Genomic DNA, 17,178 nt, shown 5'->3' on the forward strand with positions numbered 1-17,178 from the left:
ATCTGCACATCATGAGTATCTGCAGATAATGGCTTTAAAATGAAATATCAGAATCGGCCAACATGCCAATTTCTGCTTGTATAACAAACCAATATATTTGTCTTTCACTGACAAAGTGAACGTGCAAAACATAAATAAATATTACATACACTGAAAAGCATTGTATACATGTCTCTATCTGCCAGTGGGCCATCACGATAAGAGTATTCATAATATTATGGTAATTCCACTGAAGAAGAGACTTGATGATCACTAAAATTTGGTGGGGGGAAAAAAAGTGGATATATCTATATCGGTCAAAGATGCTATATAACAGCATATCGGATATTGGCAAAAAAATCAATATTGTGCAAAAGCAGGGTTTTTCAACATGTGACAACCAGCTTAAAATAGGGTACAAACTAATTTTCCTTTGCTAGTAGACCAGAGCTGTGTACACAGTCGTGTGTGCACGTGTTTAGCTTTTTGTCCTTTTATCTGGTGTGTCACAGTCAGTGTCAGGAATGCACCTCAAGAAACAGGTTTCTGTGTCCAGTGGAGCAGATGAGAGGGTTTTGATAAAACTCAGATGTTGATAAAACTTATGGTACAGCATTTCAAAGAAGTTTATAGTGTAGAATTTCAAAAGAACGGTCCAAAAAGTCAACATTTAAAGACAAAGGCCAGGTGAGAGGGTTTTTTTTGCCCAGTGGAAAAGGGATTTAGACACCACCAACCAGACAGCATTTTCTTCCCTAGGACCATCTCTATCATACCATAATCAGACTATTGGCAAAAGACTTTCACACTGGTGTGAAATACCAGCAAAAACATTGACAAATATAATTCCACAGATGACACTAACAGCCCCAAAAAGCAAACATCAACAACAAAACACCTCATCATTATCACAGACCTATTCACCACACATCCACACAGTACACTACATATCATAAGGTTCAGTATCCTCACTCACAGAGGCTCAGTTACTGTATGTTTGTTCACAGTTTGCAAGCCCAACTGGTTTGTAGGGATGGCGCCCTACAGTAAACCCTCTGCCTAAGGGTAACGGCTCGTATATACTAAATAGGGAATGTGAAAACTCTATCTTAATTCGACCGCTCTTTCCTCACCATTCTGGACTTACAAATGATCATCATTTGGTTTTGCTTCTGACATCTTGACTATCCTATGCAGTTTGTTTTTATTACTCACAATACCAGGCAACAGAACATATAATTAAAATGTTCCCCACAAAGGAGCAAGAGATAAATAGCAATATACAGTATGTCTGTCAACTCTGAACTGTCTCAGTTTACGCATGAAATACAGACGGTGCAGACCTTTTTTATAGATAGCATGTGTTTGAATTCTATGACACTTTGTTCCTATATAACTGTTGTTGTCTACCGCTTCAATTTTTCCCCAATCTATAGTCGTTTGTTGGTGGGTGTTGTTACCCGTTTTAAAGATGATTTCTTTCGATTTCTTCCTGTTCAAATGAAGAAAACTGGACCTACACAGACAAACGAACTAATTTTCCCTCCCACAATAGCTGCTTTCATCATCATTTTGAATCAAACCAATGACTGCCATGTCATCAGCAAATTGAATACTAACATAATCAGATGTGTTGCCTCTGCATTGTTTGTTGTCAATAACACTGAATAACACTGTGATAATAAGTAAAAACACTGGCCCATTCATTCTGACACACTCAGTACGTTCGCAATTCGAACATTAAAATGATTGTGTTCATCCGACTAAAGCCGAACCTGAACTGGCCTAGGCGCTCTGCAGATGCTCCACAGTCCCCGCACCAGGCTTTAAACCGAAAGTCAAACAGTATAAATTCGTAAAAGAAAGCCAGGAAAAAACAAAGAAGAGGGGAAGAAAACACTACACCATTAAAGCGTAGAGTATTCACATAATGTACAGTGCTGAAAAGTTCTACATGTTGTCTCCATTTGACATACAACCCATTTGCCACTTGTTTGGTATGAGACAGAACAGGTCAACCAGAGGAAGGTTCAATAGACAACAAGTAATGACTCCTGAAACCCGGAAATGACTTGGCATTTTAGCCAAGTCTGGAAGTCAATGGGTTTTTGGAAAAGGTTTTTGATTATAAGCCTTAAATAAGAGTATTGGTTTACACCAGCTGAAGACACTTTCATGTTTTGTTCTGCGACATAAGATACTTCAGTAAATACCACATTGTGAACTTTGAACACTGCGTCTTGCAAAACACGTTTGCTAACAAGTGGCTAAATGAGACAACAGAATGTCATCATCTAACTGCACCAAACATGACTTTACAGCCTTGTAGTGGTGATGATGCAACCACAGCGTAGTTCGTATTAGCCTAGCAATAGCTTTTCACTTCAGGCAATTACATTTAGCCTTCAAAAATACTAAAAGTGCTGTTCATTTGTGAAAACTGTGTTTAGTTTAAATGTTTTAGTATCATAAACATTTGTCTACCACAGAACTTTTTTTTTGCAATGATCCAAAATCCAATAGAAAAGTCCATAGGCTTTTAGACGAGGGAACCAGGGTGAAGTTAGCTTCTGGTCTGGCCAATAGAAAAATGTCATCCTTGGGGCACTCTATTGCAACTAGCTCAAAGGAGGCATCCACCTACTGTGGCGGAGTCCGACATACTTCTGTCAATAAATGGATTCTACCCCGGCGCTTGTTTACTGGGACAAGAACAGCATACCAATTAAATGGCCTAATCGAGCTATGACCTTAACTGTGCATGGAAACATACTGACTAAAATCAGTCAGTCAGGAATCTACCCATAATGTTCTTTTAAAGGGAGGTTGTTTACCTATATGACCTATAATATAAGACATTCTGTAACTGAAAACATGGTCATAAAAAAAGAAAATGATTATACATGTCAAATGTGTGGGATTTAATCATTGATTGCATGTGTATGGCATCAATTTTCTTTAGTACAAGTTTAGAACCTCTCCCACACACACACCTCTATAATGAGGACTCTGAGCATTTTATGGTCATTTTCGATGATGACATTATGCACGTAGTTTCTCTCACTACGGTCTCCAAAGCATCAACCACATAATGACAGTTTAGATTATAAAGGAAACTGTCTTCTCAGGGGAGTGAGGAGGAGAGAGATGTGGAAATGTATTTAATTCACAGTGACTCTGCACGTCACAACTTCCATTCAAGTCTGTATCACAGTCACAGACATGTTGTTGTCAGATTCAGGAGAAGCCAGGAACACTAGCAAAATAGGTTATATTTTATTCTAGTGGTTCTATTATAAATTGTGCTTTTTATTTTGTGCACTTCATTTTATGAATGGTTCATTTTTCTCATCCCATGTTGTTTTGAATCTGTGATTGTTTTTTTCATCTGTGCTTTTAGTTTGCAGAATACACAATAAAAATCAAACCTAGTCATATCATCAAATTTTTAGTACTACAACTGCAATGCAGTTTTGTTCAGACAATTTTTAAATAAATGAATAAATAACACACAAACGCGATAGTAAAGATACTGTGAACAAATCTTTTTTTTTTTTTTTACAAAAAAGTATGGTGAGGCAGCATTCTGTTTTTATGCATGAATGGCTTGGAACAGACTGCCCTTACATATAACAGAAGCAACCTTCTTTATTTGTCTTCCACCTCTGGCCTGTCTGCAACTTATATTCAGTGTCATGGTATCCATGTGCTGTATAATGATTTGATTTGATTTATTCATGTGTATATATATATATATATATATATATATATATATATATATATATATATATATATGTATATATATTCTTCTACATATTGTTAGATTTTAAAGAATGTAAAGCACTTTGAGCTGTATTTTATGTATGAAAGGTGCCATACAAATAGAGTTTTTTTCAACAAAAAAAACAAACAAATAATGCATCTTGAAATGTCAAAATGCTGTGGGGTGAATTACATCCCTTGTAACAGTACAAATTCACATTCAGTAAGCATCCTATACTAAACAATACACAGCTCTCAAACTTTTCTTACTATAGTCATTGTACTTTAAAAAAAGGGTATTATAATTATTATTATAATAATAATAATAATTATTATTATTATTATCATGAAAGCTGAGTGTGAGGCGCTTAGGATGAGAGTCAGCACCTCTAAATCTGAGGCCATGGTGCTCTGGTGGAAAACTCTGGATGCCCTTCTGGGTTGGGAGAAAGTCACTGCCCCAAGAAAAGGAGTAAGTGTAGACGTAGCACTAGACTGTCAGGGTGAAGAAAGCGCTGAGCCGGAAGGCAAAGCTTTCAATTTACTGGTCCATCTATGTTCTGACCCTCATGTATGGTTTTGAGCTCTGGGTAGTGACCAAAAAAATGAGATTGAGGATAAAAGGATCCTCCTGGGCACCTCCTGTTAGTCTACCGGATAAGCAGGTGGATGGATGGATGGATGGATGGATGATATGAAATTTGTTCCCAAAACTACAGTGGCTGCCCATTCTTAGCTTGACATCACCAAACCAAATCCCAAATATCAGTTAGTCTGGAACCTCTCAGTTCATTTACAGTTTCCAGTGAGTTAATAACAGGCTATAGACCAAAATGGCTGTGGATGCAATTGGGTAGACCTAAAAAACAATTAGAGCAACTTTTGGTAATTTTGTGGCCAGGCTCCCTTGGTGCACCTGTGGTACACCTGGGCACAGGGTGGGATCAGAGAGAATACATTATTTTAGGTGTGTGCATTAGAGGCCGTGGCAGTCTTGGTCAATCTTGGTCTGGGACTCGGGACAGAAATCTTTTTTAAACTTTGAGAAGTGTGAAGCTTTTTAGTGATTCACATTTTTTTTGTGGAGCTGTATGAACAGCTTTTAATGTGTCAGTCTGCAACACGCCCATTGATCTGCAGAACAAACTGTGTAGAATAATGAATCACAGCCACATGTTTGATGTGCACATAAGCAGGGGAGGTTCTGAAGCTCTTTTTACAACAGTCTGATGTTTGTAGCACAAAATGTAACCAGCAGCTCTGCCGAGTGTAATTGTGGTGTGAAAATGACATTAACAATCCTGCTGCAATTATCTTCTGTACCGGGCCTGCGGCCTCAAGCTTATAACCGAATCACAGCTGTGCCAATATTCAGTACAACAGCACTCTGCTCCTGTGACATTAAATAGGTTATTGTTGCTGTTACATTAATTAAGTAAATGATACATATTACCAACTAAAAACTGTTTGCAAGTGTGTCTTCAAGAGGATGATTTTGACTTTTTTAAGTAAACTCTGGATGATGAATCAGCATAATTTAGGTCAGGGATACTCAAATTGCTATGCTTGGGAGGCATGTTTGCAAAATGACAGTAGGCCAGGAGTCAGTCGCAGGAAGTCCTGTACATGTTTCTAGGTGTTAAGGACATTTCAAGGATTCTGAGATATTTCTCGGATTTAAGCATATTTGAGGGATTTTAGGACTTTTCTGGTTTCAAGGATTTAAGAACACTTCTAGGTCTTAAGGACGTTTCAAGGATTATGTATGTTTCTAAGATTTTCAGACATTTATAAGATTTCTGGACATTTCTAGGATTTTAGGACATTTCTACGATGCAGGGATCCTCCACTGCCAGTTTTTTGATGAACAGGCTCTATTTTGATACTGTTTTATGCACTCTGGCTTCTCATGTATACTAAAAGTACGGCAACCAATTCCCAGGGTAAATCACTTAATTTTTACTGTGTATTAGAAAATACTTGGCTCCTTATCGGGGCCCACATCTGGACCGCGGGCCATAAGTTGAGTATCTCTTATTTAGGCTTCGATGTCTGGAGGTTGGCCAGTATGCAGATCAAACATATGTATTCATTATTGACTATGATTATTGACTCAGTTTTTCATAATGTTAAAATTGTGGGTTTAGCTGCTGCTTTGTTCAAACTGAATCTGTGGGGGCTGAGGAGCGATGACCCTGAGCCCCACTGTGGGTAGCGTCACAGAGGGCTGACTCATAATGCAACGACCTCATTGATACCGGATCTCACTCCAAACTAAACTGAAAAGTTGGCAATCCTGGTTGATATTCTGCAAACTTTTTTTACTGGCCTGTTTCTGGACTTTATTGAGAAGTACTGATCAGTGCAACCGGATCTCACAGAAATGCATGAAATGAGCACAATTGGAAAGTCAGTTAGGATCCTTAGTCATGGTGGGCACACAAACTGCCTGGTTCAACAATGTCATGCATATGTCGTATAGAGAGCGAGAAACTTGTTGTAAGGGGGAGGTCGAGGTGTTAGACAGGTCAACAAACAACAAACAGCCAGAAGACTGCTGCTGTTAGAAGTCACATTCTTCCAGCCACAACCGCAGACCTGTCTGTCCTCTTCTGTGGTGAAACTATGGCTTCAGGCCTCCTCTGAAGAGCTCTCTCTGCTCGCTGTCAGCTCTCTTGTGAGGTCAACAGCCAGAGGTCCTGCCTGTCAGTCATCTACCAGCCCTGCCTTTGTTGACTCTCTGGCTCTAGTTCTTATTCTTGCACGACTCTAAATAACTATTTAACTGCTGGAAGGATGACCTTTTTTACCTACTGAAACCTGAATATTGGCTTGATTTCTGTCAAAAACATGGGAAGACGGCAAAAATAACCCAAAATGTAGCAAGAACCTCATAAAAAGTACAAAAGAACTACCTAAAAAAATAACTTTCGACGTGTTAAATATGCAATGATGATCACAAATACATATTTTCCCGAGCTTTATTCTTTTTTCCCCAGCCTTTAAAGAAATAAAATAAAATTGCTAAATCTACCAATTTCTTGCATTTTGGGGAACATTTCTTACCAAGTTATTCATTGCCCCCCCCCCCAATATTTTTGAAAGAAATCGCACCAATTTGCTCAGCGTTCAAAGGTTTAAATACACAGGTTCAATTGTGACCGGCGGCCCTTTGCTGCATGCACCCCCCCACTCCACTGGCTGTCCTATCAAAGAAAAGTAAAAGACAAAAAATAGTCTTTAAAAAAATAAAAAATACTGGGCTATAGTCATCATTGGTAAATATGAGCTTATATCAAAAATAATTATGTTTCTAGTTAAATTTAAGCAAAGGTTCATAAAGAAGTAGAACAGTTTAAAACAGGTTGATCTGAAGCCAGGGGAGGCCAGTCCAATCATGAGCAGTCAGAGAGAGGGAGAGGGTGTGTGCACGTCATGGTGAGGAGGAGAGGAGAGAGCAGCGCGGCCGTTCCCTCGATTGCTCACGGTAATTACTCGCACTATTTAGAGAGCCGTGAAAGCTTAATTAGGCAAAGGTGATATTTCTGGCTTCCTGCTGTAGATCAGACTGCAGATTACACGTCTCTCAGGGGCAAACTCACCAGGACTACCTTTAGCAGCTTCATCATGGCTGCAACATTACACTGTTCCATCTGAACACCTCAACAGAATTTTACTCAAAGGTTTGGATTAAACACGGCGATTGAGTGCAGCCCTTTCAAGCCCTTATATACTAGAAGGGACACCAAATTATTATTAGCTTTAGGCAGTTAAAGATTGGTTTAACTTAAAATAACAAAGCAGATTTTAACAATATAAAAATATACACTTGACAAAAATAAGTAATTAAACTGGATATATATTAATGTAAATATTAACACATAAATTATGTTAATTATTATAGATTTAATGTCAGAGGGTTGGAGGGTTGGCTAACTATGGTGGCTGATGAGAAAACACAAATGGTCCGATCTAAACTGTAAAATCTGACAAGTTGATCTTAGTATTTCTGATTCTGATTCTGAAAAACGTGGAAATTAATGGCTCAGTCTAAGGAAATACAAACATGGCTCTTATTTTCAGGCGATAATACACAAAAGAAAACATCCTAATCATTTATCATTATCATTTAAAATTTCTACCTGTGTGTGGGCGTCCACAGTGACAATCGACTGAAGTGGAAGACCAATTTGGAAGCTCTATGAGAGGGAGATGAGCAGATTCTGAGGAAGCTGAGATCCTTCAGTGTGTGCACCGAGATGTTGTGGTGGGCAGAGCTGTGCATTACTGGAGTGTGATGGGGAGCAGCGTTTGAGCCGGCAACACCAACACACTGAGTAAACTGATTAAGGCTGGTTCTGTAACTGGCAGCAAACCAGGCAACTCTGAAGTTATGGTGGAACAAACTCTTATCTATTATGGTTAATCCTGACCACCGTCATCACCAACTATTGACAGACAACTGAGCTCTTCCTCTAACACACTAATTCAGCTGTTTTTAAAAACTCACACTGTCTAATGTATATACCGATAGTATGTAATCCAATATTTATATTTTATTAGCAGTAGTTAAGCGTATTCAGTGTATTGTAGTATATTCATTAAATTGTTTATTCCAAAGATTTACAGTATATCATAGATTATAAGATGTTTTTATTATTCTGTGTTGAGGTATTTTAATTTATTGTAATTGTGTTTATGTTTTTATTGATGTATATTTTTCTTATGTATTTACTCTTTCAGTAACACAAACATTTCCCAATTTGGAATCAATACAGTCCATCCATCCATTAATCCGTCTGTCTGTCCATCCATCATCATCCATCCATCAATTATCCATCCATCCATCCATTCATCCATCTATCCATTCAAGTATTCATTTGTCCGTCTATCCATCTTTCTGTCCATCCACAACAAAAGGTCTTTTAAATTTTTTTTTCAATCAAACATTCTCTCTCTAATATTTAGGGAGTGAAAAATACAGTACGAACAGTAAGTTGATTGTGAAAAAAATTAAACTAATAGATCAAATTGTAATAAAATATTTTAAATACAGAGTATACTGCAGAGGTAATTAAAGAAAGGAATAAAAAGTGATTCATAAGTGTAAGGAGCAGCTCGCGTGGAGTCAACCTCCGGTTCCTGCTGATTATCAGGTCAGGTCTATCCCACACCACCAGCCCCATCTGTCTCTTAATTAGATAACCAGACTAATGTAAAAACACCACGTCCTGCTGCAGGCTTTGTATGACTGTAACATGGCTGCAGTGACAAACACACCAAATGTGCTCTTCACCATAATAGCACCTGAATAAGGATCACAGTGTGAAATAAACTGGTTTTATTCAATTCGTCAAATCATTAGGAAATTTCCAACTCTTTGTACCAAATCTTTCTCTAACGATGTCTATAATTAACTATAAATGAAAAATGATCAGTGAAACATGATCATTGTGAAGCGGTGTGAGCTCCACATTTCTCTGTAGTTTTCTAACCCTATGCTTTTAATTTCAGATATTCACACATCTCTTTGATGAATATAGACAGCAATATGATGACACCTAACTCTGCGTTTGGTACTTCTTGTGCACTTCAATTTTTTTTTACATCATTGTACATGTTTGGTTTTTACAATGGAGTGTTTTTTGATAATGGTATGTGATGTGAACTTCAACAGTCAATAATAATGCTGTTACATGCAGGCAGAAAAGAGAATAACACGTTTTTCACTTGACAGTATGGTGGCTGTTAGATGATGACTGTGGGACCTCAATATGCTCTGTGCCTTTTAAGAAAGTCTCCTTTGAGTGTTTCAGAACCAAAATGGCCTTGAGTTGTCTATAAAGTGAAATACAAATACAGGTGGAAAAAATGCTAAAAGCTTTGTCCTTTGAAAATGTACTAAAATGCTAAAAAAAAAAGTTTGAGTAAAATAACAGAATAATAGGCCTGTCCATGTGTACGATTAACACATGCATGGTTACAAAATAGTATTGAAAAAAAACTAATAATAATTTTAAAAATAATAATACATTTAAATTATGTAACTACAATAATTATAAATAAATATGTATGTATGTATGTGTGTATATACACACACACACACACACACACATACACATATACATATTACATATATATACACACACACACACACACACACACACATATTTATATATTTATATGATTCCCCCTAAAAACTTCCCCTAGCTTTCTGAAAATAAATGTCTAAATGCACTCATTTCTTGCAATATGTGGAACTTTTTTTTACCAAGCTGCTTATTGCCTCCTTTCTTTGTTTTTGAAAGAAATTGTACCAATTTGCTCAGATGTCAAATGTCAGAAAGCAGCACAAGAAAAGTGATGTCGCTCCAGGTTTCAAAGGGTTAAACAAAGAACACGGGTTTAAGATTGAGATCTGAGATTCACCGTAAATTTATGACGTTAGGACAAAGACAATGAGATCTTACTGTAGAGTGGTCATCTCAGTCAGAGACGGCTGTGTGGCTTTCAGGTAGCTGGCCCGGCGCGCCTGGATCTTGGGCGAAGGTTTGGGACTCCCATCAGAGTCTCCGCTGTCGTCCTCAGCCATGGCTTTGACATAGCTGCCGCTCCTCATCCTCCGACAGGGGATGTCATCCTCCTTCCCCAGTGGAGAAAAGCCGCCCCACTCATCCTGAGGTACCTGAGGACGGGGTGGAGAGGACAGAGACACCCAGTCAGGAGGATCCTTTCCGCTGCTGTCTGAGTCCCAGCCACCAAACTGGCTAACTAAACTGTCCTGATGGTACATTGGAACTCTACAGACATAACTAGCATGCCGCACAGAAATAACACCATACAGAGCAAGATCTAGCATCCAAGAACAGACTGGACTAAACTGATGGCTGGCATTTTTCTTAATCCACCACTCTTTCACACACATGCACCCATACTCAGCTCCCACACTGCTGTGCCACACTCTGTCTGCTAATGAGCATGAAGCAGTGTGTGTATGTGCTGTTTCTCTCTGGCTAATTCTTACATCTGCTTTGCAGTTCTCCAACAGGGCAGTGTCCATACATCAGCACAGGAGAGTGTGTATATGTGTGTGTGTATATTTGATCTGACCTGAGGGCCTGTGTGTTAATTGAGAAAGGCTTGTTTAATGGGGTAACATACTGACCGGTTTTACTGACAATAACAACACAAAGATAAATACATCAACTCAACAAACTTCATTTTACAAAATAACACGGAAAAATAGCACCAGAGTTTAAAAGAGGTTTACAGAAAACAGATGTGGGCAAAAAAAATAAAACCAGATCAGGCTTACTCAATAAAATAAAATAAAATGAAATAAAATCTGACTCCCTACTAACCTAATCAGCAGAAATAATGTATGCATTGTACATTTCTGCAAACCATGTATATGTTTTGTTAGTATGTAGCGGATACGTGGAAACAATACTTTTTAACACCACTGTGGATGACGGGTGGTTAGGTTTTGGCACAAAAACCACGTGGTTGTAAAGATTTATGTCAAAAATTTAGGGCTGTCAGCGTTAACGTGTTAATTGCAATGCCATTAATGTCCGAAGTTTATGTGTTTTTTCTTTTTTTATTGCATTAATCCCTTGCCGACATTCCTGTCTTTAAGAGGGTGTACCGGAATAAGTTCTGAAGCTAGAGCAATGATACTGATATTATATGAAATTCGAAGACCTAAGAGACCTAGTACTAGTTTCTCAGGCAGGGGGTGACATATTGCTCCAAAGCTAAGCTACATTTTGGCAATGGAAAAACAACATGGTCATTTCACAGGGGTCCCTTGACCTCTGACCTCCAGAAAATGGGTTCTGCTGGTACCCATGAGCCTCTCCCTTACACACGCTCACTTTAGTCCCATGCAGTTTTTTGCTCTCATTTGATTCCTGATTAAGACAGTCTGGTAAGATATACTTCAACTTGTCAATATGGACTTTAAAAGTGTTTTGTAATGAAAAATAATGGAATTGAAAACATGCGAATAAAAAATGTGATCAGTTGTGATTAAATATAGAAATTCTGTGATTAATCGTAATTTTAAAAAAAAGATCATTTGACAGCCCTATAAAAAAATATGTTTGGCTTAAAATATCAGGTTTCAAAGGCCTAATCCCATCCCCACTGGAGAAACAGCATCATATACGCCCACACTTGGTGCCTGAGAAGGTGCTGAAAACACAGTGATGGGTTGCAAAATACCCATGTTGGGTGCCTAAAAAGCTGCAGGTAACACAGCAGCAGTTCTCAACAAAACAACCATCTGCGGTGCCTATAAAGCATCTGGAACTACTACTTAACACCCATGTTGGGACCTAAGAAGTCACTGGAAAAAGAGCAACAAGTTACTGCTAAACATCCATGTTGGGTGCCTGGAAAGTTGCTAAAAGCACAGCGATAGGTTGCTTCTAAACACCCACGTTGGGTCCAGAAAAGCTGCTGGAGACGCAGCGACCTGTTGCTCCAGAACACCTACATTTGGCACCTCAAAAGCTTCTTGAAATAATCTACTTGAAATACAGTGCCAGGATGTTAAAAACCACAAATTTTTGGTGACTGAAAAGCTGCTGGAAATACAACAGATACAACCTGTGATAACTTTACCACTGATGCCAACATTGTCCTGTGGTGACTGGACTGGCAAAAAGGGTGTGGGGGTTTGTGCTCCTTGATGCAATGAGAAATGACAAAAATGAAAATGAAAAAAAAAAAAAAATGACAGCGACAAAACTAGTTTCTGTCTCCTCACAATAATAATTTTGTCTAACAATCTCAAGTTATAAATGCAACTTTAAAACCTAAAATATAATCATAATATAGTACCACAACAACAAGCGAAAAAAGCCATAAATAGACACTGTGTGTAGACTGTGTCAGTCTTCACATTTAGTATTTCTCACATTTCTCTCTGTCTAATGAGAATTGATATGCAGACAATGCAGCCAGTAAAATGAACCAATAAAGAGGCCTGGAGTCTGAGGGCAGTTACATGGTGCAAATGTCTTCCTTCACTGTCCAATCTGACACGTTGATTTAAAAACCAAAATAAATAAATCTAGGACACTGATTGTCCTAATAACAATGTAAATCAATTTAGCTATTAATCTTAATTTGTGTTTACTTTAAATACCGTAAATTAATGTAATTTAATAACAACTTCACAAAATTAAGTAAATACGGATAAATTTCAAGTGAACTTAACACTGAGAAAGTAAACATAAATTAAGATTTTCAGTTTACAGTACAGTACAGTACAGTACACAAATGTCAGATTTTAAAGCTGTTTCTCTGTTTGACATGAACACAAAAAAATATAAATGGGACACAAATATAAGAAAAATTATATTAAAAGACTATTAATTATGCTATGTTGCTAATATGTTATAGTTATTATACAGAAAATAATCAAGTAAAAGAAGGAATATTGTGCATATTTTGAATTTGCTCATTATGGATTGGTGCAGGTGTCTTTCCAAACAGTGGGAGCAGCAAGAATGATTTATGAAGAGCTTCCTTATTTTGTTTCTTTTTGCCAACATTATGGATGATAATGGCATCCAAATAACAGAGAGCTGGCCAATAAAACTGCAGGTTACACATTTTTCAAGAGGCCTCCATTACCACGGCCTCCTCTCCCTGTAGACATGTTTACTCATAGAGGGAGAGGCACAGGTGGAACTAATAACAGAAATGAGACTCGGCTCCATTTAGCTGTGTCACTAAGCCGTGACAGAGAGCCAGCAGGCACAACACCAGAACCCTGGACCTGCCACCTGTATTAGGACACAGCTATTATTGATGTCATTAGTTACACCTGAGTGTGAAAGCTCTAAATGTAAGGCGAGCAAAGGATCTATGACAAACGCTGCCTTCAAAAATCTTTAAGACTAATCCAACACTGTTCTGCCTAAGTAAGTTATATGTGCTAATTACATGTATTACAGCACTGACTGATTCTGGTCCCAGGCTGTGTATTGTTAATTGCAACAGGCAGCACTTCTTTGCCTTTTCCAAGAGACTGAGTAATGCTGCCCTCTAGCCCACCTGAAGGTGTGTGAAATATCTGTAATGCTGTCTTTCCCTCAGTACCTGCTACAGTACAAGGCAGATTCATAGTTCACTGGAAAAAAAATAAAGGGATGCAGGACAAGAGTGCAGCGGTGTAACAAGTAGGAAAGTTGCTCTACTTAAGTAAAAGCACTAATACCACCCTCTGAAAATACTCAGTTACAAGTAAAAGTTATGCATCAAAAATGTTACTTAACAAAAGTTAGTAAGTATAATTGGGAACATGTGCTAATGTGTTTAAAATTGTGTTTTTAATAAAAAAAGAAGAAGAATGAAGAAAACAATGCAAACAAATATTACATTTTTAAAAAGGAAGAAAAAAGACACTCCCCCTCTCAAAAAAGCAAAAAAGAAGAGCAAATATAAATGTAAATTTTCAGTCAATCAGCTAATTGATTATTTAACTAATTGTTTCAGTTTGTTTCAGCTGTGTGAATGGGGTGGACCTCTAAAAGTAGCATTCTGTTAAAAAAGGCATCTGTGAAATTTCTGCCTATCACAGCTTTGTATTTCTAGGCTCTAGAAATAAGACATGGATATCAAGACATGTTTCCATAATAAAAATGTGTTTTGATATCCATATAGCTTTGAGGTGCAGGGCAGATGTTAGTGAAAATCTAAACATAATCCAAACAACAGGTGACGGATTAGATGAGATGAGAAGGTAATCCCACCATCTCCAAAGAGATTTAATTCTGCACCATTTTACCCATAGGGTGATGCAATATATTGATCAACTTCATTACTGCAAAAACTATTACTTTTTACAACCATCTATTTCATAAAGGAGACATATCAAAATCATATTAAAAAAACACTCATCATCTTGTTCTATTTATCTGAAAAAACTAAAGCCCTTATGAGGATTTCTACCTGTTCGACCTGCTGTACTAAACATGAGGCTTGTCTGTTAACCCTTAGGGCCCGCTTTAATATTATACACACACTTTCTGCTCTGCACACAAAATGCGTTTTTCAAAAGTAGATTAGAAAAATATTACACATTCATATGATTTTCTACTTTTATTCAGTTTATTTTTAATAAACATCAGTCCTCATCATAATTTTCAGAATTTTAACTGTTTAAATGACAGTTTTTTGTCATGATGCCACTATGTTTTTTTTTTTTTAAATTGTGATCACAGTCTGGGACATGTCTGATTAGCAGCAACTTTGACTGTGACAGTGCACTTCATGGAAATAGCATGTACTTTCCCAAATATGGTAAAAATTACATCATCAGGTGGAGAATAGTCAAAATGACAAATTCCAAGGCAAAAGCCCAGAATGATACAATGCATGTTTTTATGCTTTGATGGCTGTGGGATCAAACACTGCAATTTGAATGGCTACGTTTTTTATCTTTTCTTTTTCTTTTTTGCATTTAACAGTCTAAATGTAGCAATTTTGTTTCCACGGTGTATTTTAGACTTATTGAAGGAGCCGGGCTGAGATTAAGCAAGAATGCCAATCTTGCCAAAATGTATGCCTTATGCATAAACACAGCCAAATTTATTAAAAAAAAAAAATTAAGATAAAAAAAATGTGTAAAACGCACCAAACAGTCCATAAGAGTTAATGATAATATGTTAAGCTGTGACGAAGCTCCATGATGTCATTTTATGTAGCTTTTCGTCTAAATATATACAATTCACCACAGCTGATTAGTTTGGACTAACCCTGCCTTTTTAGTGTGTTTGTTGCCAGCTGGAGGAAATCCAGCTACATGTGTCAAACTTGAGCATTTATCGCCCTCAGACCAGAGGCCAGAGTGAGAATCTGACAGACAGAGACAGACAGCAGGAGAATGGTCCCGCTATTCTGACTAATTATATATGAATCACAGAGGGGAAGAGGCTGAACTGATCTGGGTTCAATCTCTCGCTCTCTCTCATTCTCTGCTCTTTTCGTGTGTGTTTGTGTGTGTGTGTGTGTGTGCATGCATGCGTGTGTGTGACGTCAAAGAGACACAAATGAGCAGTTTGGCTATAAAAAGAGAATGCGGGGAAAGGACCAGCTGCAGTAGCATCAGCAGCGCCTCTCACCCACGCACAGGCCTCACTTCCACTGCAGCTCAGTACTCATTCTACTGTAGCGGATCACTGCTTTCTGTGCTCGACACTGTCATTAGTCAAGATGCTGATTGTTGGAGATTTGGTGCATTTTTAAGGTTTAACAAGACAGCCAATCCCTCATCTGTCTGTCCTTGTTTTCAGGAATAAGTCACAGTGCATGTTGCATTCACAGTGACAGTGTGTATACAGCGCATATGTCCAGAGCATCCACTCTGTGTTTTATATTACAGACTGTAGATTGTTTCCTAGGCAACACTTGGCTGTTTTGATGGCTTAAGGCAGCCGCGTCAGAAATAACAGGTACAGTGCAGCCAACAGCCATGCTACACAGACACTCAAGATAATGTAATTTACAGATTCAACAGACAGAGCCGTGGGGAATGGGGGAAGCTTTAAAGGGACAGTTCACCCCAAAATCAATACACAGATTTTGGCATCTACCTGTAGTGCTATCATCAATCTAGAGTCTTGGAGATATTGGCTGAAGAGGTGTAAAATATAAAACTGATTTCACAGATGTCACAAGTCAGGTAAGACGGGGGAAGATGCCCCCAACCCCTCAGTTCCTCTCCTAACAAATATATAGCACTAAATCTACTCTCATTATGTACTGAAAGGCTGTGCTGTAGTAATTCATCTGAGTATCTGCATTATCAGATTTACCTCACCAGAACTAATTTACTGATCTATTTTTTGTCCCTAGAAAATAGTAATCTATATACTTATATGAAGTTGTACATAAAAAGCTTTGATAAATAAATGATGATGCAAATTATTAAAATCAAACATACTGTGTATAAATATGCATAGTGACTGCCCTATAAAAGTTGAAATATGCTATTGCAATTGAATTTTGCTCTTGGCTGATCATGCTTTCATCACCAACCGAGCCCCCTGTTGCTGCCCTCTCACTAACCAACTACTTTGTGTGTGAGCGGGGGAGCAGGGAGGTGCTGTGGATCGACAGGCAGCACGATTAGATAACTAGATGTATCTTAGCCCCCTCCAGGCCATGCCAATTTTTGTGACTATTTTCATATTTCAGTGAGGCACTCAAGCAAAATGTGCAGGGTTTATTTACTCTTTAAAAAAATTAATTGACCCAAGTTAACTCAGGTAAACTTGGGTCAAGAACACCTGCTTAGAAAGGGAGTGAAACTCCCTGGAGGCATCTTACCTCTAAATATTATTTAATTCGATTTATTTAGTATATAGTCGTGTGAGTCACAGTTCATTTTTATATATATCAGTAGTATGACATTGTAGTTTC

The 17,178-nt window shown here is 37.9% G+C and overlaps 1 protein-coding gene across 1 annotated transcript in view; it reads right to left on the reverse strand.

Moving 5' to 3' along the window:
• LOC121951344 (disks large-associated protein 1-like) overlaps positions 1-17,178 on the reverse strand; it is a 152,256-nt gene that overhangs the window by 61,840 nt on the left and 73,238 nt on the right. Inside the window, exon 3 of the mRNA XM_042497625.1 lies at positions 10,212-10,426. Within this exon, the coding sequence (XP_042353559.1) occupies positions 10,212-10,426 (215 nt within the window). The remainder of the gene's footprint in view (positions 1-10,211; positions 10,427-17,178) is intronic.

Source organism: Plectropomus leopardus, chromosome 12 (genome assembly GCF_008729295.1).
Source record: "Plectropomus leopardus isolate mb chromosome 12, YSFRI_Pleo_2.0, whole genome shotgun sequence".
In the NCBI taxonomy this organism is placed as follows: Eukaryota; Metazoa; Chordata; class Actinopteri; order Perciformes; family Serranidae; genus Plectropomus; species Plectropomus leopardus.